General features: G+C 33.8%; 2 protein-coding genes across 3 annotated transcripts in view; both read left to right on the top strand.

Moving 5' to 3' along the window:
- The window catches only part of tup (LIM1_Isl and LIM2_Isl domain-containing protein tup), a 45,182-nt gene extending 25,470 nt beyond the window's left edge, over positions 1 to 19,712 (top strand). The window contains exons 3-6 of one of the 2 annotated variants that reach the window (XM_088041524.1): positions 924 to 1,231; positions 6,808 to 7,112; positions 14,657 to 14,857; positions 18,808 to 19,712. In XM_088041524.1, coding sequence (XP_087897650.1) covers positions 924 to 1,231; positions 6,808 to 7,112; positions 14,657 to 14,857; positions 18,808 to 18,975 — 982 coding nt within the window. In that variant the 3' untranslated portion in view covers positions 18,976 to 19,712. Of the gene's footprint in view, positions 1 to 923; positions 1,232 to 6,807; positions 7,113 to 14,644; positions 14,858 to 18,807 lie in introns of both variants that reach the window. The other variant, XM_088041517.1, reaches the window with a different exon arrangement.
- Positions 19,713 to 20,146: 434 nt separating this feature from the next.
- Positions 20,147 to 21,851, top strand: Rbsn-5 (Rabenosyn-5). The gene is made up of 3 exons (XM_088037992.1): positions 20,147 to 20,324; positions 20,375 to 20,788; positions 20,835 to 21,851. The coding sequence occupies exons 1-3, from the start codon at positions 20,189 to 20,191 to the stop codon at positions 21,587 to 21,589; spliced, it is 1,305 nt and encodes a 434-aa protein (XP_087894118.1). The 5' UTR covers positions 20,147 to 20,188; the 3' UTR covers positions 21,590 to 21,851.
- The last annotated feature ends 35 nt before the right edge of the window (positions 21,852 to 21,886 follow it).

Below are 21,886 nucleotides of genomic sequence, written 5' to 3'. Positions count from 1 at the left end.
TTTATTTTGATTTTTAAGGTGAAAACATCATCTTAAATAACGAAATAACTTGTGTAAATAAGACTTAAAATAAAAAGCAGCTAGTGTAATCAGATTTTTTCCCGCACTAACAACGTGTGATTTATGCGGATTTTTTTCCTAAGCTTTCTGCTCAGTTTTAATTGCAATATTTTCGTGACACTTTTTGACCAAAATAAAAAATTTAAATACGACATAGATTTCTTGAAGGGAATTTTTTTTTACATGCGAGACCACAGACGGAGTGGCGCAATCCCACGAGTCCTGAAAGGGAATTTCTGGAGAGTTAGGTCTACCTATTATAGTCTCACAAACGGTTATAAACAATAATAATTGCGCTTAGAACTCAAAATCTAAACATTTAAACCTGCCTTGTTTATATGAAGTGTTATCTATTTCTTGTTGGTTCATATCACATCAAAGCCCCGAATGCTAATATTATGATAAAATTACATCCAACGAGAAACAAATTTGGCCTGAACACAACGCTTCATTTCCATGAATTCAGATTCATTTATTCAATTTTATCCGCCCTGTGCCCACATTACATAGTCATAAATCCCAAAAGTTTCCTCATTATCGATCCTCCCTGTTTTCCACAGAGACCCCTTTCCACCTATTTTCCTCCCTCCCCACCTCTATTAACCTAAAAGCACCAAGAAAAAACCTCTTTCACCGAGACCTCCACCATCGTTTGTTTTTCCCGTCAAAACTTCTTCACCTTTTGACAAGCAACGCATCCCATGTTTACTCCGATGTGATTTTGGCAATCTCCCCAATTCGTCGGTGGCCCAGCTGGGTCTCATCCTGATGCCCCTTATACAAACTTATTCTCGAATTACACACACGTCACTCAACCACACACATACTGGGTCAGTTTTCTCACGTAAGATTTTCTTTTTCAGGTTGTTCGGGACGAAGTGTGACAGGTGCGGGTCATCCTTTAGCAAAGACGATTTCGTGATGCGGGCAAAAAGCAAGATTTATCATATAAAGTGCTTCGTTTGTTGTGCTTGTTCTCGGCCGTTGAAACCCGGGGATGAGTTCGCGTTAAGGGACGGTGGCGATTTGTACTGCAAACAAGATCACGATCACATGGAAAAGACATCGGTGCCGACGCCGCCACATTTACCATCGGCGGAGAGTAATAACAACACGAGTTTGAGTAATAATAATCATAACAGCAATTCGATGGAGCTCGGGTGTATGTCAGGTAAGATGAAACCTATAATTTAATGTTATTTTTCTAAAATTCTGAATAACAAAAATACAAGGTGTCTCAAAAACTCACATACTGACCTATCTTTATGATTTCTATTTGTATTGCTTGGATACGTTCGAAACCAAATAACTGATTTTGTCAAGTAGATAGTGTCAATTTTGCTACCTTAAGCAGCTTGCCCAGTAAAGAAAGATGCACACCTAACTGACGGCGAGTTTCATGTGCTAATTTTTGGATCGTTACGGGTAGCGGTAAGAATCTGCTTTTCCATATGTGGAATCATTCTAATGCTTACGCGTCCAGCGCCGAAAGAGTCCTGGAATTGGATAACGCAGTCCATTGAGCTATCGCTCTCTGTATAAGCGAGCAACTACCACAGGTCTGTTCGTGTCTGCATATTCATTATTTGAATCTAATTTTTAGCGGGGTGATAAATTTTGACAAAATTCATAGTTGCTTGCATCTACAGGGTGTCTCAGAACTCGCGCCCCAGAGAGAAAGAGCTTATGGAGGCAACAATTCTGAACCAAAATTTTGAAACCATAATTTTTTAACTCAAAAAATAACCGAGATAAGACAAAAAAACTGTAGCCAATCCCGAAGCTGAACAGAATTTGAAAATTGGTAACTATAAACACATACTATCATCCATTGGTCAGTTAAACATTAGACTCTCGTTGCCTAGGAATTTGGGATGGCCAATTACTCCACTTCTCGAATAAGCTTTCGGGATTGGGTGTTAACTTTTTATCAGTTCTCAAATACTATTAAACTTGCTCAATTTTTGTTTTGAAATTTACCATGTGTATTGCTCTCTGGGGCGCGAGTTCTGGGACACCTGTATAGTAACAGACTACTTTATAGCCGTGTTGCCGTTCTACTTTAAGAAAAATTACAAAAATCTAAGATTTTTTTACTGCAAAATAAAGTAAATTCTTCAAAAATTGTTTTACGTTATTATTATCATCCACAATCATTTACATCATAAATAACAATAAACACTGGAATTTTTATCCAAAGAGTGCATTCGGATCAATGTGTCTTTGTGGGAAAGTCTCGAATCTTTTTTTTCATATTTGAACTACTAAAGTGATTCTCTACAACGCTATAAACTCGGAGTTTGCAAATTTTGAGACACCTGTATATTAAATACGAGTATAATAAAAATCAAAATAATGATTACACTAGACAAAAAATTTTGGACGAAATTTGTATTGAAGCAGTAAAGTCATTTCTAAAGTACAATTGCCTCTGCTCTGAATCTGAAGCCTGTTTTGCTCCATTAATTGAATGAGTATATTTGCGTTCACTTTTGTTTTTTTCGGTTGATGACTGATGAATCTGATGAATCAGAATTTTGATGATTTCGTGCAGAATTCTGCTGTTTTCTTGCAATTCAGCCGTTGAATCTTGATAAAAAGTGATGATTTTGTAGATTTCGTGCTCTTCTTTGCGAATTCAAGCTAGAAAACAACGAAAATCGGCGAGAAAACGTCCTTTTGCATCGAAATATGCGGTTTTCTCTATGAATTTTGATGATTTCGTGCAGAATGCTGCTGTTTTCTTGCAATTCAGCCGTTGAATCTTAATAAAAAGTAATGATTTTGTAGATTTCGTGCTCTTCTGTGCGAATTCAAGCTAGAAAACAACGAAAATCGGCGAGAAAACGTCGTTTTGCATCGAAATATGCGGTTTTCTTTAAGAATTTTGATGATTTCGTGCAGAATTCTGCTGTTTTCTTGCAATTCGCCGTTGAATCTTGATAAAAAGTGATGGTTTTGTAGATTTCGTGCGCTTCTTTGCGAATTCAAGCCTGAAAACAACGAAAATCGGCGAGAAATCGTCGTTTTGCATCGAAATATGCGGTTTTCTCTAAGAATTTTGATGATTTCGTGCAGAATTCTGCTGTTTTCTTGCAATTCGCCGTTGAATCTTGATAAAAAGTGATGGTTTTGTAGATTTCGTGCGCTTCTTTGCGAATTCAAGCCTGAAAACAACGAAAATCGGCGAGAAATCGTCGTTTTGCATCGAAATATGCGGTTTTCTCTAAGAATTTTGATGATTTCGTGCAGAATTCTGCTGTTTTCTTGCAATTCGCCGTTGAATCTTGATAAAAAGTGATGGTTTTGTAGATTTCGTGCGCTTCTTTGCGAATTCAAGCCTGAAAACAACGAAAATCGGCGAGAAATCGTCGTTTTGCATCGAAATATGCGGTTTTCTCTAAGAATTTTGATGATTTCGTGCAGAATTCTGCTGTTTTCTTGCAATTCAGCCGTTGAATCTTGATAAAAAGTGATGGTTTTGTGATGATTCATCTGACTGATGAAAATTTCGAAAATAAACGGTTTTGAAAAACTTTTAGTACTTGTCTGTACGGAATTCCAAAATTGTAATACGCCATAATAAAGGTTAAGATATCTGCTTTCAAATGTAGTGCTAAACTCGTTATTATCTCTTGTCATTTAGAAGGGGCATGACAAAGAATATGAACATTTTTAGAAAAAAATCGTTTTATTTTAAAAAAAAATTAATTTAACTGCTCGTAACAGTAGGTATAGTTATTCGATAAATCATAAATTATTTCACTGATCAGAAAAGAAGATCATAAATAAAAATTATATGTACAGCTACTGTTAAACAGTTGTTGGTCAAATTTTTACTATTTTAAATATATTTGAAGCCGTTTTTGATACGAAACTGATAGATTGATAAATGGATATGTAGATAACTTTTTCGCCTAAGATGAAATTTTCGTATAATTGATATCTTTATCGGTTTACTGCCACCGAATTCAAAGAAAAAGAAATCATTTATAGATGCAAAAAGTAAATTTTCAATGACATCCACCCTTTCCAACAGATTAACGAGTATTTATGTTTAATCCAGAAAATTTTGAACAGCACCTTTCAAAGATCTCCACTTTTTCTATAAAGAAACTATGTATGTCATAAGAAGTATTCTTCGTCAAGAAGTTTTCTAAAATGTATTATTCTGGCTTGCCTTAGCATTAAAATCACTTTAAAACTTTGCACGATTCCCGAAATTAAAATGTTGTTAGTAATGGCGTTGATTTTTTAATGGAATCGACAATAAATAACAAAAAGTTATAATTTTTTGAAAAATTTTTCTTTTTTGTCTTGTAACTTCTAAACGATAAGAGATAGCAATACAATGCTTTACAGTAAAAATTAATGTAATAATTATTGAGTTACAATGGAAAATTGCATTTGAAAATCATCACTTTTTTTAGATCATAAGATCAGTTTTCAAAACTATCATGGGCAGTACCAACCATAGCGATGGGTTTTATAGCTCTTTGAAAAGCATATTAAATTGGCTTTCCAAAACACTGTCGGACATTGCAAGTTTTCAAGAAAAACTGAAGAAAATAAATTTTTGTTCAGTAGAAGAACTTAACAATCATTTTTTAAGAATATTTCTGAATCCGGCCCTGAGCAAAACAAACTTCAGATTCCGAATCGGGAGTTCCACTTTAGAATTAACTTTCTAGTAACTAAAAACTAAAAAGGCAGTAAATAAAAAATACGCTGGAGGCAACCAGTAATACATTTCAATAAATTTTATTTTTTTCAAACGTCATAATGTATGCTTAAACAGAACACAGCACTTTATATCTATGCTTGGGCTCCATCGTAACCATAAAAATATGTCCATTGCACTATGATTCTGCATGAATTTAATGTTTTTAAAATAAAATAGACTAATTTTCTATCGTTTGGAAAAAAATCGTATATGCCATTCAGAGCATAACTGGCTTTGTGTACTTCGCCACTACCTTTGGCAGACACACGAACAGGCTCAGCACACAAAGCTTCATTTTGGCTCTTAATGACATAATGTACTATTATTATCTATCTACATAATAAACATGCCAAAATAATAGACTTATTATTCACTATAACATAAGCAAGAAATTAATATTAACTACTTACTTATAATTTATTATAACACCTGTACGCTGTAATGTGCTTTTTTAAAAACAAAACACTATAAACTATAATTTTTATTGTACTGTGATTAAGTGTGTCTTTATTAAATTATTCCTAAATCAGATATTGCAAGTTATAAATATTGAAATACTAGTTTTTCCGTCTCCACAATTTCAATATTTAATAATTAATTTCAACTCGTTTAAATCTACTATAAATATGCCAACAATTATTACGTTAATTGCGTTAAAATGATGTAACTAAAAAACTGCATTCGTTTGAATATGCAAATAAGAAATGCAAATCAGCGTATACAGCGTCGCAAAACTAGTTCAGGAAAATTTACGATATACGGATTGTTTCAAGTGCGATAATGATAACCGGATCACCATTATTTGGACTTTTATGCGCAAAAAGTCCTAAAAATATAAAACGCACACGACGGACGTGCTGAACTCCGTTTGTTATTTTTTCTAAACGTCGAAACCTGTGGGGTCCACGGACAAAACACGGAACATTTGAAGTGTTTTAAAGGTCGCTTGAGTATATGTTTAGAAAGGTTTTATTTAGTTTAAAATCTCGAAGGTTGAGCATTTTTACTTTTTAAATATTTGCATTGGGTTTAACTTCAAAGCTTGACCGTCTGTAGGTTCCGGCCAGAGGGTGACCAGTTTAAACAACCCTAACGAATTTTATGGACAGACGTGTTCAATAGGAAAAAACAAACATCGATTATGGGGAATAATTAGTTAATTTTGCATGTTCATTTTGTCGTGAGGAGTCTAGTTAATTTACGGGCTTAAGGTAAAGCCGGCCACTCATCACCCATTCACAAAGGATGACGCTTTAATCGGCTAATCTGCATTGACCAGTGTTTCACGCCTTGATAATCCCCGGAGTCGGCTCCGGAATTACCGGACTTTGCTAATGGACGCCGGCCAGTCCGACTCCCGATAGGATTAACTTGCCGGAGTAATATTGCAGGGATTAACAGGAATATACGGTTGGATGCTGGACACAAAGGGAATTTTGTATTTGCTTATGGAAAAAGAGAACAAAGCGCGCTTTTTGCAGAAAGGAGTACAAATGTCATTTCTTGATTTGATTTCATTTAAGGAAAATAACGACAATTAGCGGAATGAAAACAAGAAAACGGACGTGAAATAAGAAGCACAGCTTTAAATCAAATGAAAAACCTTTTAGATCAGTAGACCGCTGTCATTATCTACGATTTCTCTCTGCTGTGACTCTGACAACAATATTTTTATTTCTTTATTGTTTTCTATATAAAATTAAAATTTCTGCAAAAATCTTAACTTTCGATTGTTGCCACAATTTCATACACTTGTATCAACTTTCTTATCGCCACAAACTTTCAGAAACCACTTATTAAAAATAGTTGAAATTGTAAAACACCATGAAGGTTGCGATATCAACAAAAGCCGGCGACAGATAAAAAATTATCTAAAAACACACCGCAATTTGGATCATTAACAAACATGCAAATGTGCTTTTAGATTCCAGAAAACCTTATCGATAACTGATGTATAATTTGTTGTGCAATCCCCGCATTATCGACTGAAAAAAGCTCTCCTAACTTTGAAACCCTTGTTGCAGATTCCGGCTCGGAGAGTGGTTCGCACAAGGGTGGCGGCGGCGGCGGCCTCCGGAAAAGTTCCGGGGGTGGTGGTGGTGGCAGTGACGGGAAACCAACGCGTGTGCGCACTGTGCTCAATGAGAAGCAGTTGCATACGCTCAGGACGTGTTACGCAGCCAATCCTCGACCCGATGCCCTTATGAAGGAGCAGCTGGTAGAAATGACGGGACTCTCGCCGAGAGTTATCAGGGTTTGGTTCCAGAACAAACGATGCAAAGACAAAAAAAAGACCATTTTGATGAAGCAGCAGATGCAACAGGAAAAGGTTAGTTAATGCTTGTAAATCCAAGGAAAAAGCGGAACGTTATTCTTGATGATTTCTATTAAGCTGAACGGACGAAAAAATGAGAAATTTGTTAGTGTGATGGTTCGTTAACTTGTGGTTTTTACGGGGTATGATTTATGATTATTGAGGTAATTTGTTGGTGGGTGAGGCGGGGCTCGGTTCAAGATTAAACACCGGAAGGATTTCAATGTGGGTTTAATGTTTCTTGATTGCATCAGTTTGAAATATTTTCTTACAGGTGTTAGGAATCTAGAATTAAAACAAATAAAAAATAATTAGGCCGATTTACAAAGATACATATAACTGAAACTATTTAACTATCTATCCACTTCTGACCTAATTATGCTTAACCCTTATATCAATGTCTTAAATTTGATAAACATAGCTATTCTATATTTTAATGTATTCCTAATAATAATTAAAAATTCCCAATTAGAAGACGTGTTGCATTAGCTTCAAAATGACTGGATCTCCAAAGACGAATTAGATTCTTATTTTTTTTTTGTTAATTCGTAGGTAACTATCATAATTTTAATGAAAATATGACCCAAAATAAAAATGTTTAGCTCCCATCCAATCAAGTTTTATAATAATCCTTATTTGCATGTTACGCTACAGATTACGTACAGATTTAATTTGGATTATCATTTTTGAGCGCTCATAATTTGAATATTTTTTATATAATGATTATAATAACATGTGAGCAGTAAAACGTTTATTAATATAGAGTAATACATACAATACAAATAATACTTCTTATATATCTGTACTTATTTTCGCATAAGTTTTCCGTGTATTTTAACCATTCACTAAACGTTAATTTGCAACTGAAAAAGGAAATAGGTATTTATGCTGTAAATGAATAAAAACAAATTTTGTCCACGAAAATACGATACCGAGAGCGATAATGATTTTGAGTGATTAAAATTTGTTGATGCTTTTTTCCGGGTTATGTTATTACATATTTATTATATTTATCATTTCAAACACAATTTTAAACTAATAAAGCGGCAAATTGCAGATTTTCCGTGAAGTGTCATGGTTTTATAAACAAGTCATTTCAAGCAACGATGCAATTTCAATGGTAATGCGATTTTTAATTTTATATTTTTTATGCGTGTTGTCAATAGCAGTGTGAATAGTCCTTTTGATAAAAGTGTTGTTTTAATAATGAGATTTAATATTTAAAATGAGCATTTTATAAGTAAAAATGCATTTTTGCTTAAAGTGTTCGTATGAGGGGTAATTAATAAATAGGTAGATTGTAGATACTTTCCGAACTGTAATATAGATTTTTTTTCAAAGAGAATATGAGAACGTGGCAAGCTATATAAATAGTGCAGAAAGAGCTGTCCAAAATTGTAGTTTTATTGAGTGTATCTAATACCAATAATATAAAATAAAATAAAAATTAATAAATGTACGCTTGAGCTCTATTATGTGGTATTTTTTACCTTTTTATACTTCGAGTTTCTTTACGAATAAATAAACATTTTCCTTGTATGTATATTTTAGAATTCATATATTTTTTCCCTTATTCTTTAGATTCATTAAAAAATTATGGAGCCAATACAAAACATTACCTAAAGAACAAGTCTGCTAAATGTTTGGGAAAATAAAATTCTACAGGCCGGTTTACGGATTAAATCTTTAATTTCGATTAAATATTTAACATCATATTAAAGTAACATGTGACCGTTTTTTCGCTAATAAAATGTCAGCAATCGTCAAATTGGTTGCGAGATATCTTAATTTCAATTCAATTATTGTATAAACCGACTCTTATTAATGTTTTAATGATTAATAATACTATACAATTTTTATTGACCGTCAGTAAATCTAACAATCAATTAAAAAAATAAAAATGTTAGGAGTATTTGTTAACTTATTTTTTTTTACAAAAATTAAGATATTCTGAAACTGTACAATTTAGGTAGGTAGGCCATTTTACATAAGGCGATCCTCATTTTCGGTGTAGAATCTAAAAAATACTTAAGATGTAGGGTGTTTCATTTAAATAAGTGAGTTGACTACTAATTCCGGTATAACCGAAGGTAACACAACAATGTCAATTTTTTTTTCGATTCGTTCGGTTATCTTTGTTCTAGAAAATTTCTAATTTCTGAGAAATTTCCGCATAAGCATAATTTAGGAGCTTTATACAGGCTGTCTCAGACTCATGACCAAGAGAGCAAAGGAAGGTGCCGACATCAATACACATTGCGAATTCAAAACCAAAATTGTCTAAGTTTAATAGTATTCGAACAAAAAAAAATGAAAGCAAATACCGAAAGCTTTCGCATAAGTAGAATGGCGGTGAAATAACAGGCCATTTCAATTTCCTATACAACAGTACTCCCTATTTTGCGTATGCTAGCAATTATAAAAAACTTCTTGCAATACCTCTGGCCATCGTCGGTTCAGCAATCATGATTGGCTACCGTATTTTTCTCTAAATTCGACTATTTTTTAACTTAGGTAAACAATTTTAGTTTTACAATTTTGATTTCGTGTGGCTGTCTGCATGTGCCTGTTTTCTCTCGGTCACGAATTCATTATTAGAAAGCTCGATTTTATCCCTTACCTACATGATTTAAACTAGTACACTAAAACAAAAACGTAGGTTGCACCTAAATAATACACAAAATTTCCTAAATTTTGGAAACTGCAAAAATAAGTTGGGTATTTTACCTAAGTTGTTATAATTTCGTTCTAATTAATTATCATATTGTGTTCATTTTAGTTTGTGGTCTAGTTAGCTTTGAGATTTTGTTTTTGAAGTTGTATTTGAGATATTATGGTAGGATCATAATGGTAGTTTGCCCACAACAAAGCTATTCTATATGTACAACACAATTCTTCAAAAAATATAAAATTACAAAGGGAAATAATATGTTGTAACATTTTGTAATGTTGTGTTGAAAATGAACTGAAAATAAATTAAATACCAAATGTCAAAGTGCTGTTATAGGTATTTACATGATAAGTACGGAAAGTAACCAATTTCGCACGAGGGTGAATGTAGATATACGAGGCGCCAACAAGTGCAAGAAAGACACTTTTCGACGAGTTAAGTACACTATTTTTCCTACTACCTTCCATCATCAGGAAGAAACCATAAGTCTTGACAGTTCATTTATTACCTGTTCAGAATGTCATTTTTCGTGTGAAGTATTTCACATAGTTAGATGGTTGATGTTTTCATACATCCATTTGCGAAAGTAAAAGTCACTCGTATATGATATGAATATATCCGCACAAATCTATCAAAATTGTCTTGTCAGAAACGACCTAACCAATTCATTTTTACCTTAATACATGTTGTTTTGCAGTGAATCGTCTAGATATTTGAGCCTAAAATTCAAGGAGTTACATATGTATTTTAAATTAACTGTCAATTTTGACAGGTCTGTGCGGATATATTCATATTACACTAGTGACTTTTACTTTCGTAAATGGATGTACATACAAAATCATCAACTTTCGGAGTCATTTAACGATGTGGAAAATGCCACTTTCTTATGGAGTCGTATAGGAAAAATATTTTTAGTTTTTTCAGAGCTAAACCCTAAATAAAAATGTTGTGGATCATGTGGTAGATACATCAAATTTTCATGCAGCCTTCTTTCCAATAAATTTCCATTCGGATTTAGCTTTAAAAAATCATATTATGTCGTAACTGACACCATCGCAGCTTAAAAAATATTTGTGCATTTGAGCAAGAAATTTAATTAATTAATTAATCACATAATTTATAGACTTATTGTCATGAATAAAAGCCTCACTGCTTTTCATAAAGATTTTACCCTTTTTTGTTATTTTTGACAATATCTCTAAATCAAGCAACCAAAAGTAAAACAACAACGTAAACCCTAAATATTGAATTAACCTCCCTAAATTTAGCTCTACCTCCTTTCGAAAGCAAACTTCTATATCCGAAAACAGCCCTCTCGTCCAATCAATTGAACCTAAATTTGATCCACCGTTGTCCAGACCTAATCGTAAAGTCGCACGCTCACATACTCACAAAACGTGTTATTGATTAGTGGCATAGCATCATCCCAACAGATTGCCCCATCTATAATTGAATACCCCCCACTTCTCAGGTCGTTCACGTCGTAAATCTCAGGAGGCGTTTCTTATCAGCTGTAGCTCGTCCCCGCCTCCCGTCGCTAACCAATCGTCATCGTCACACATGAGCTCGACCCGTCGCATCGATTTCAGTTTTTTTGAGGGGGTAGAGGGAGGCGAGTTCGTCCGCACTGGCTAAACAACGTAACTTCAGCCACTGCCACTGTTCGCGAACACTGACTGTACCCTATGTTGTTCGAGACGTCACTTTCATCATGTTAAACTAGTTTTTTAACCTTCATGCAACCAAGGACATGAAGGCGGTGATGCGACGCGACGGTTGTAGTGTTTTGTTTTTATTCAACATTAAACAAACAACAAAACTTTGTTCGGTTGTTCAGAAATTTTTTCCCGAACTCACCCTGTAAATAAAAATTGGGGAAAATTTGCATTGTTTGCCCTAATTGAATAGAACTCGCCAAATTAATAATAATAAGGTAATAATTTATCGGAATTATCGCAGATAACTAACTTTTTTTTTCTCTCTTGAATATCCAATTATCATAAGTAGGTACATAAATAACTATTGTTACCTAAAGGACATTTTGCGCAAAGGCATGGTGCAAAAAAAACACGAAAAAATCCTGTAAAAAATGTCTGAAAACCATAGTCACTTGAAACCATAGTTACTCATGAACCGACCTGACTAACGCCAACAATACAACAGCAACGTTACTATGGCTTTGAATACTAGAAATTTAAATTATTGGGAGAACACTTAGCAATGTTGCCATTTTCCTAATTTTCTTTTGGTACTCCTGCAAAAACAGAAAGTCTAGAATTTGTTTGTGGATTTTGGGGGTCCACCTTTCAAGGTGGTGCGCCACTTTCCGGACAGTCTGTATAGGTACCAACAAACAATTTTTTTTCTTATAATAAATTATATTTGTTTCACTAGGCTAGAAAATGGTCATTTTCCGAGTATTTCCAAAACATTTTCTAGGCGTGTCAAACACGAAATTTTGTGCGCCCACAATTATTAATAGTTATTTATTTTGACTTTAGTTTGAATTTGAAACGTCATTCCCTTATTTAGGGGAATTTCATCATCTGGGAAATAGGTTGGTAGTACTCCATTCAAATCAAACGATTGCAGATTAATTTAAATTCAAATGTGTTTCAGCAAATTTTTGTGGTATCTTTACTTAATTAATTTACCTTTATTATTTTCGAAGGTCATTGGCCTCCAAATCGGCACACAAATTGACACAATTGACATTTATGCAGCGATGGCAACTTGCAAAATAAAACCAACTATTCGAAATGTCATATTTGACTGCCTAGACATTCAAAAGGTGATTTTCTTGCCGCAAATGAGTATCACAAATGCCATGAAAAATGACGGAGGCGCACAAATTCATTTGAACCTAAAATTATTGTACAGAAATTGTTAATTTTGGCATTAAACTTTTTCTTTTTAATCTATCATATCTCAAAAAATTGAAGACATGGATTTATTTTAACATTTTTCCGGTGATCTATGGCAGTGTCCGATGATACAGTCGCGGTGGTGCGCGACTTTCCGGACACCTATATGTAGGTACCTACCTTGATGTATGTATCCAAAATTATCAAGATTACCGAATGATCAGAAAATGAACCGTGGTACTGATAAATATTTACTTATCTACTCTGTATCATGCGATTCAAAAAAATCATCCTTTGGCTTTGAAATTTGAACTCATCTCTTTGATTGAAAAAACAGTTTTTTGTTTCTGTCAAGTAATTTGACGTTGACAAACTGAGAATTTTCACAAAATTGTAAAGTAACATGTTGTAACATTGGAAAGCCCTCATGTTTAATACAAGTTTTGTTAAAAGTCCTGCTCATTTTGGCGCAACGCCTCTACTCTTGCTGTCAATTTTGAGTTTTTTTTTTAAGAAAACTGTCTTGAAATGCAACAAAATTGACAGCTATCAACGTAACAATGAAGGGCAAGCTACGGAATTCCAAAGGTAACTGAGGATGTGTTTGTTTTCATTTGATAGCTCAATTTAATTACAAAATAAGTAGGCATAAGTAACAAAATTTATCAAACAAGTGAAAATATCGAAATAATTGATTAATAAATGTCAGCTGATTGATGAAAAGTAAGTTAATAATTAAGAAGTTCTATAATTGAAAAATATGAACTAACAGTTAAAGTATTTGTTAAAAAAATGAAATTAAATCGGCATCAAATACATAATTAGACATTGGAATTTGTATGTAGTAGGTGGTAGCTTTGCTTAGGTATTCATTTCAAAACGCTTCACGTCATAGACAATTTCAGGTACCTTATCACCTATCATAAAATGCGAAAATTGTACGAAAAATGTACCTAAATGCTTTTATGACGCAATTTTCATTCATTCATAGATATTCTATGTAGGTAAGTTCACTCTATCTACTGATAGCAGTCGGTGAATTATTATTTTTTCAAGACGTGTGGGACATATAAAAGCGATAAAACTATAGTGATTTCTAATAAGTAAAGTGGTTTAGAACTTACTCGTGAGTTAGAATACTTAGTTATAACTCACTATCTAGGATTACAACGCAAATAACACACTGTTGTGTTTTCTGAACAGCAACCATGCCAACCACGTGGTCTTTCTTTTCGGATCTTTTATCAAATTATCACTGCAATTGCGTGAAAATTGCGACGTGTTGGATAAACCTATTAGGTAGGAACTATTCCGGCCAAAAGTATTTGGACATTGATTTGTAAACAAAGCTTTAAGAAAGATTAACCTTATTTTTACTCATTGATAACTACTGTCAACGTTGTCATCATGCATTTTAAACTAATGGTCTCATACTTTTTGATATGCTTAGTAGACAATCGTTGCTATTTGCCCTAAAAACAATCTCTCACTGGGAAGAAGACATTCTTTCAAGAGCCAAGAGCAGATGAAAAATTTAATATTTATCAAATTGTCCTTTTTTGACATTGACGCTAAAGCTTGATTTAGAGCTAGATTTTTTTTAAACTGCCAGAATGACTTTCGGCCGGAATGGTAAGTACATCTATTACATACTTGAGGTATTCATAACCCTCGTATTTTAACTAGGTAGGTAGACCTACCTGCCTTTTGTGAGTAATATACCTATTTTCTAAAACAAATCCATGCTATAAATAACTATGGCTTATGGTGATATTAAAAAACTTATAAAAAATGTTCACTTTTAATCCAATCACTGTCACTTTCATCCTATGTACTCTTGACGACGCCGTCGGTAATAACAAAGAAACAACAAATTTCGAGAATAACGTTCCGTCTCATTTTTATAATAAAATCCATAAATACTAATAAAATACCTGTAGACTAGCTTTCCATCTTCCACTAAATCTGTCAATTTTTGGTGTCAACCCGTCTAAATGTCTAACATAACCCAGTATTACGTACAGGATGGTCGAAAGTTGGGTTATGGCGCTATGCAAGGAATACCGATGGTTGCATCTTCACCAGTTCGACATGATTCTCCTATAGGAGTTCTCCCTCTAGAAGTGCAAGCATACCAACCTCCATGGAAAGCCCTATCAGATTTCGCCCTTCACGCTGATCTCGAACAACCCCATCAGCCGGCCTTTCAGCAACTTGTCAATCAGGTAAGAAACTCCTGTTAGATCAGGATTTATTTATCCTGTTAGATATACAGGCTGATTTTGAAATAGAGGCGGAAAAAAATCCATTACAGCTTATTGTAAATGAAGGAAGTTGGCAGTATTCGTTTTTTAAATTGCTGTCTCAGTTTTAAGAAAAAATTTAAATAAATCGATTCCAATTTTCATCCTACGCCAATGATTACTAAGGTTAGTAAGGGCCTGATTTCAAGTCACTGCGTCGACGCATAGTATGAGCAATGTGATTTGCGTTGCTATGTTGCAAATTGGATTTGCAGTAACGCAAGTCTTAAAACTTAAAATTGACCCCTAAGGTTACTATGCATAGGACATTATTAACGAACAAAATGCTCTGCGTTGTTGTTAAGGTTATTTTGTGCATATCAGTGGCGCCGAGTAAGGTCAGGATTGTGGAATTTTTACCTTTATCTTAAAATTAATATAAATCACCGAAAACGTCTTCTACGTATTTCCGGAAAACCGTGATTTTATTTCCGTTACTATTTCAAAATCTCCCTATATTTAACAATAGATTAGATTTCAATTAGATTTTCAATTCTTTGGGTAGTTCAAACATAAAGAACAGAATTATGCAGGTGTGTACATAACGCTCGCACTTCCTTTTAACGGGCAATTCCCCATCAAAATCTGAGTTGATTTTCGTGTTTTCAGGCCCTTATAATTTTCGAGTTGCAAGTATTTTAAGCTGGCCAATTTCAGGTCATAAATCGCTAGATAGAATTCAGATGCTACATTGTTTACAAATATTTTTTCTTAAATTGCGCGAAGATGCGCTGTAAATGGTCAACGTTAAATGCTTTTAACTGTAAGTGCGATACAACAATCAACTTAGATTAGATTTTGATCGAGAATTTCTCATTAAAAGGAAGTGCGAGTGTTTTGGGACACCTCTATACGTTGGATAAAATCTGCCATTTGCAACTTTTTTTCATCATTAGAAAGTTTCAAAAAGTCACGGATTATAGATTAATATTTTTTTTAGTTTATTGTCTTGTTAGAATAAATAACGGGTAATCAAAACATTTTCAGTAGGGTAGGCCATGAAACAATTTTTCCCGTCTGTAATTAAATCATACTAACTATGTTAAACACAATAAACAACCCCCTCACCCCAATGTCTAAACTTTCTAAAATTTTTTTCTAATTTAATAAGTTTGAAGTTTTACAATTAAACCTAATACATACAGACACATAAAAAAACAACCCAAAGCCTACCCTAATCTGAAAACTTTTTGATCACTCGTTACAAGACATACTTATTACGACTCTATTTTAGAGGGCCGCGTCCGATAAAAATTTGAATTTTTAGTAAATGCATGATAAAATCTCTTTAATCCGAACCTCTTTATACATATAGGAAATCCTATCAAAATTTGATTAAAATGAGATCTAGAGAATTTTGTCGTCTATCAAACGCCTCAAAAACCAAATAAATCCCTTGAAAAATTAAAAAGTAATAAATAAGCAGGGAAATTATTCAAAATTTTTATTTTTAAACTGCTCACAAATCTGTAATTTTAAAAATACAACTTCGACGCAGCTATGTTTTGGATCAGAAGTTTACACACATTACACACATTTGTGCCATTAAAAAAAACAACACAAATATACCTAAATCAACATTTTTGTAATTAGCTAGCTAAGGGAGAAAAATTTCGATGTACCTAAATTTTTAGATAACTATCTAAGTTTATTTTAATTCAATTTTTTCACATATTGTTCATTTTATCAATTACACTGGTCATCAGTGATTTTGTTGCCCTTGATGTAAGAGTGGTTTCGAATACTTCTATGCCAACAATTCACGAAACTATGAATGGTTTTGGAAAATTGGCTCTGATTTTTTTTCAATCTTGATTTTCATATTTTACAAAAAAACTGTAAAATTGAGAAAGAAATAGCAAGTATATTCTCAAATATTTTTTTTTTGAAATTATTACAAATTGTTTAGTTTGAATGGTTAATTAATGTACATAGAAGTTGATAAAGAAAAAAAATTATAAAACTTATGTTAAACTTGTGAATGTAAATGAAACGCATTTTATATTTTTTATGCCCTTATTTACTGAAAATCTTGAAGCATTCCAACTTTTGTTGGTCACGTGGCGTGCACAAAAGCGAATTTTAACATGATAATAAACACTTTATTATAATTCGTGTTCTGAAGAGCCGACTCAAAGTCTAAATTATTAAAAATATAAAATACGCCAAAATCATAAAAACCAGAGCCAATTCAGTACTTTCAAAAATATATTCGAAAACTATGGTCTTGAAAACATAGAAATCCGCAGAGATATTCAGGGCAACAAAAAAATTTTTTTGAGCTGTGTTATAATTAAACTAAGAATAAATCTTCCACCAAACTACAAGAAAATCACCTGCCCGGGGAAAGACATACAGGTGTCCCAGAACTCGCGCCCCAGAGAGATAGGGCTTATGGAGCCAACAATTCTGAACCAAAATTTTGAAACCATAATTTTTTAACTCAAAAAATAACCGAGATAAGACAAAAAACTGTGGCCAATCCCGAAGCTGAACAGAATTTGAAAATTGGTAACTATGGACACACACTATCATCCATTGGTCAGTTAAACATTAGACTCTCGTTGCCTAGGAAATTGGGATGGCCTTTTACTCCACTTCTCGAATAAGCTTTCGGGATTGGTTGTTAACTTTTTATCAGTTCTTGAATACTATTAAACTTAGTCAATTTTTGTTTTGAAATTTACCATCTGTATTGCTGTCGGCACCCTCCCTTGCTCTCTGGGGCGCGAGTTCTGGGACACCCTGTATATTGATCATCCCAAAAGTGTCGCTTCGACATTCAATGCTCTAACTTATTGCTAGAAAAAGTATAACGATCCGTGTGTTGTTTATTTCTGACTTTGTGATACCCTACCACTTTACACATGTTGCACATTAAATACTTCAATTTTTTTAACACTGAAAAAATGCCTAGAGAGATGAAAAATGACAAAATCATTTGTTAGAAACAAAAAAAATCGAAAATATTCGCTGATATTCTTCGTTGCTAGGTTATTTTTGCCAAATTCTGTAATGTGATTGGTTGAAATTTTCTGAGGAAAATAGTCATTGATAAACTAATTTCTTGGGTGTTTTAAGACTGACATATTTATGATAACTATGTGTATTTATTTAAGAAAGTGTAAAATTGCTAGATTTCATGTGTTTGAATGTAATTTGGCTAATTATCAATTCTAGCATTTATGTGAGGGACTCACCAGCCCTGAAAAGTAATGTTTTGAAGTTTTTTTCGGATTTTCTTTAACCGTTTAGGAATCGGAAGACTTGTGAGTAATCAAGAGATCAATTTGCAAAGTACCACCAAATTTTCAATCAAAGGTATCCTAGAATTTTTTTATTAACGTCAAACTGACAGTTATTATTTTATACCAGTGGTGTAGTTAGTTCATAATTCTGAAAATAGCCTTATTTGCAACACAATAAGGCTAGCGTTATGGTGGTTACATGTTTGTATTATTCATAATTGTGGTCATTTTGAACATTTATTAAAAATGTGTTTTTTCTTCAAACGTCACAAAGTCACTATTTAGACAGTAAAATAGGCAATTTTGTTATAACTAATAAACAGCGCTCGCTGACATGGAAACACTTTAAACACATAAAAGGATCCAACACTGTACCTTTCTGTTATCCTTTTTATAAAATTGAAAACGCATTTTGTTCAAAAATGGACTTAACAACTTAACATAAGCCGACAAAAATCAATGTATTATGTAATAAAATAATCTGTTATTTTCATTTGTGCCTCAAAATGTTCATTCCCACTTGATTTTTCAACGAAAACGATTGATACAATAAATCAATGTACCAAACCTAAAGAACCGTTGTTGTTTTGAATGAATAAATTATACAGTTTTTCTTTTCTCTAGATGCACGGTTACGATCTGCCGCCGCCATCGATGGGTCCCGCGACGGGTCCGCCGCCAGGGATGCTGCCTTCGTCCGCGCCGCCGTCTGACGTCATGACGCACCCCGATAGCACCGACAGTTACGTTACCTACCTCGAAAGCGACGAGAGCCTTCCCGCCAGTCCCTAACACCCCCACAACTAGCCGCCGCCGCTTCCGCCCCTGAATGCTCTAACACCCCTTCTCGCCTCTTTCCTCTTCTACCACGGCCGAGGACTCGGCAGGCGGTTGGGTACGCCGCCGTAACCATGGATACCATCCGTATATAGGAGAGAGATAACGAATAATCAGATTCTTTGTTTTTTAAATTGTTAATTGTTGAGTGGAAATAGCCAACAAGAAGGAGAATTTCATCGTCACAACAGTGCTAACACTCGAAAATCAAAATTTTTAAACACATATCGCAATTTTCGGTTTGGTTTTTGTTGGTGTATTCGTGCACTATCAACAGGAATTTGATAGATGAGGTTGTCTTGTTGGCTGTTTCTCGTAGTCCCGATTGAGTTGCAATGTTCTGACTTTTTCATTAACTAATATTTGATGTTTCGTTGTTGTTATTGTCGGGGTAAGCGTGAAGCAGTTTTCTACTAACACTGTACCATACTGTAAAATTTATATATCTATAATGTAACATTTGATTGTACAATTTGTTATGAAAATCTAACTTTGTCGCTAATTTGTAGATGTTATTAATTTTAGATTTACTACTGTGCATTCGAATGTATGATATTTTTACAGAGCTCTGTATCACATTATTTATTGCAATGGATTTATAAAAAATTGTATTTGATAAGAAATAAAACAGCAAGTTATATGTAAATAATGTTACATTAAAAAATTAATTTGTAAATAAATACATGAGATAATCACGCAAGTTTTTTTTCTTCCTTGTTTATCTTATATCTAAATCAATATTCAAACTGACATTTGTTGTTTTGTAGGGATTTAAAATAAATTTTCAGTATTCTTTTCTTTCTAACTTTCTTTCAACTGGCAATAAGCAATATAAAACATGCCAATATTATATGGGCATTTGAGTACACTCTCAGCTGCAAAAAACCTACTTTGCAAAAATATAATTAATTTTACATAAGTGTAAAAATCAAAAACTTTACTTTAAAACATGGTATAATTGCAATAAACAAATTCTATACACATTTGAATTAATTTTGAGAGATTATTTCAAAACACTTTTTAAAGATCAAAAATGAACTGAATACCCCTCTGTTCAAATTGACCACTCTCTGTCAGCTGCCAAGCGTCAAGCTGTCATTCATTTGTCAAAATCCTTTGACACTTGACATTTCTGACGTCCATAATGGTGCCAAATTAATTACCCGTAATGGCCGAGGCAAATTCAATCAAAGAAGGGTTTTTGTGCCCCATTTGCCACAAAGATCTACGTTCTCCCAATAATCTAATAGCCCACTTTCAGGATTTACATTCTGAAGAGCAAGACATCCTAAAATCCATCAAAGGTGAGGTTATGTTAGCTGTCACTCAAATTTAATTTTCTTTAATTAAACAGATTTATACGGAAAGGCAAAGAAGAAGATTTTAAAATTGGATGAACAAGATTTGGAGTCATTTAAAAATGAAATTACGTTAGAGAAGTACTACTTGGAAATCAGTGAACCCCAAGATCCTGGCCAAACTAGAGGCCACACTGATTATTTCAAGGCTGTTCGGAGAGAGCGGCTTGATCACCGAACTACTGAAACTAATAAACTCATTATTAGATTGGATAGATTATTGAGATTTTATGGATCTGATCGAAAGCAGCAAGAGCAGGAGTTAGTAGCTTGGTTAGATGGCTCTACAGTGACGAGATGTCCGTCTTGTGCGTCGAGTTTTAACATTACGAGACGTCAGCATCATTGTAGATTATGCGGTAGCATTATGTGCAATTCATGTTCCTATTTTCTACCATATGAGACAGCTCGTAAGTTGACAAATTTCATCAATATGTGATAATACGAGTTTTACAGAGGCTATTGTCGCCCCCGTCCACAACGTCGACGTGAATAACCGAGAGCCATTTTCTGGTAAAGAATCCGACAGTTTGCGCATTTGCAACCACTGTCTAGAGATGTTGGAAAGCCGTAGACGCGTCCAAATAGAACAAATGAAGCAACCAATTATCTGTCAGTTATACAATCATTTACAGAACCTTAAAGCACAAACCCAAAGCTCTGTAGATCTGTATTTGAAAATGTATAACTCTCTGACTTCTGGCGAAACTACATTCCAATTACAAGATACTCAATCGCTGCGAGCCACGATAGCTAAAAAAGCCGAATCTATAGATATTTTGAGTAAAAAGATTGCTTCTTTGCCTGTGGAGGAAGAAACACCAAAAGTTGCTCTTTTGCAAAATAGTATCAGAAGAGCCACTTCTCACTACATCAAAGACTATTTATTAACTTTACCTGCACCTCCAAGTATACAAGAGCTAGAAATAATTAAGAAAGAACGCTCTCTAAAGAACATAGAAGAAGAAAGCCACCTTGCAGTTAGAACAAACATTAAGAAGGTGACTGTTACAACAGGATGGTCACCTGCAAATGTTAATAGTGATAACACAGAAGCTGAAGACCCCTTAATTGAGCAGATGAATATTGTCAGAAATTACATTGACCAAGCGAGAAAAGCGCAGAGATTTGAAGAGGTCGCCTCTCTTCAAGAAAATTTAAAGATGCTGAAAGACACCTACAGGCAACAACAAATGAGAAGAGACATTTAAAACGCCGGCGAAGGGCGAACTTGCGGCCTATAAATTCAAATTTTGGGAAGGAAACTTGTGCTTTTTATCCGTTCAAATTCTAAATTTTTAACTAATGAAGTTTTTATGAAATGGGAAAGGCCGTTATGTTCTCGAAATAATGATATTGTATTTGTTATTATTACTTTACGCTTTAAATGTACTTTCTAACTAGTCACGTTCCTGTTGTATTACCGCATTTATTCAGCCAAATGTATTTATTTTTATTAAATCAAAAATTTGACGTTCATATTTGATGTCGAAAATCCCTAAAAACGC

The sequence above is a fragment of the Gnatocerus cornutus genome, chromosome 1 (genome assembly GCF_029298725.1).
Source record: "Gnatocerus cornutus isolate USDA-ARS CGAHR chromosome 1, icGnaCorn1.1, whole genome shotgun sequence".
NCBI lineage: Eukaryota > Metazoa > Arthropoda > Insecta > Coleoptera > Tenebrionidae > Gnatocerus > Gnatocerus cornutus.
Note: the sequence above shows the minus strand (reverse complement) of the source record. Positions and strands in the feature narration are given on the sequence as shown.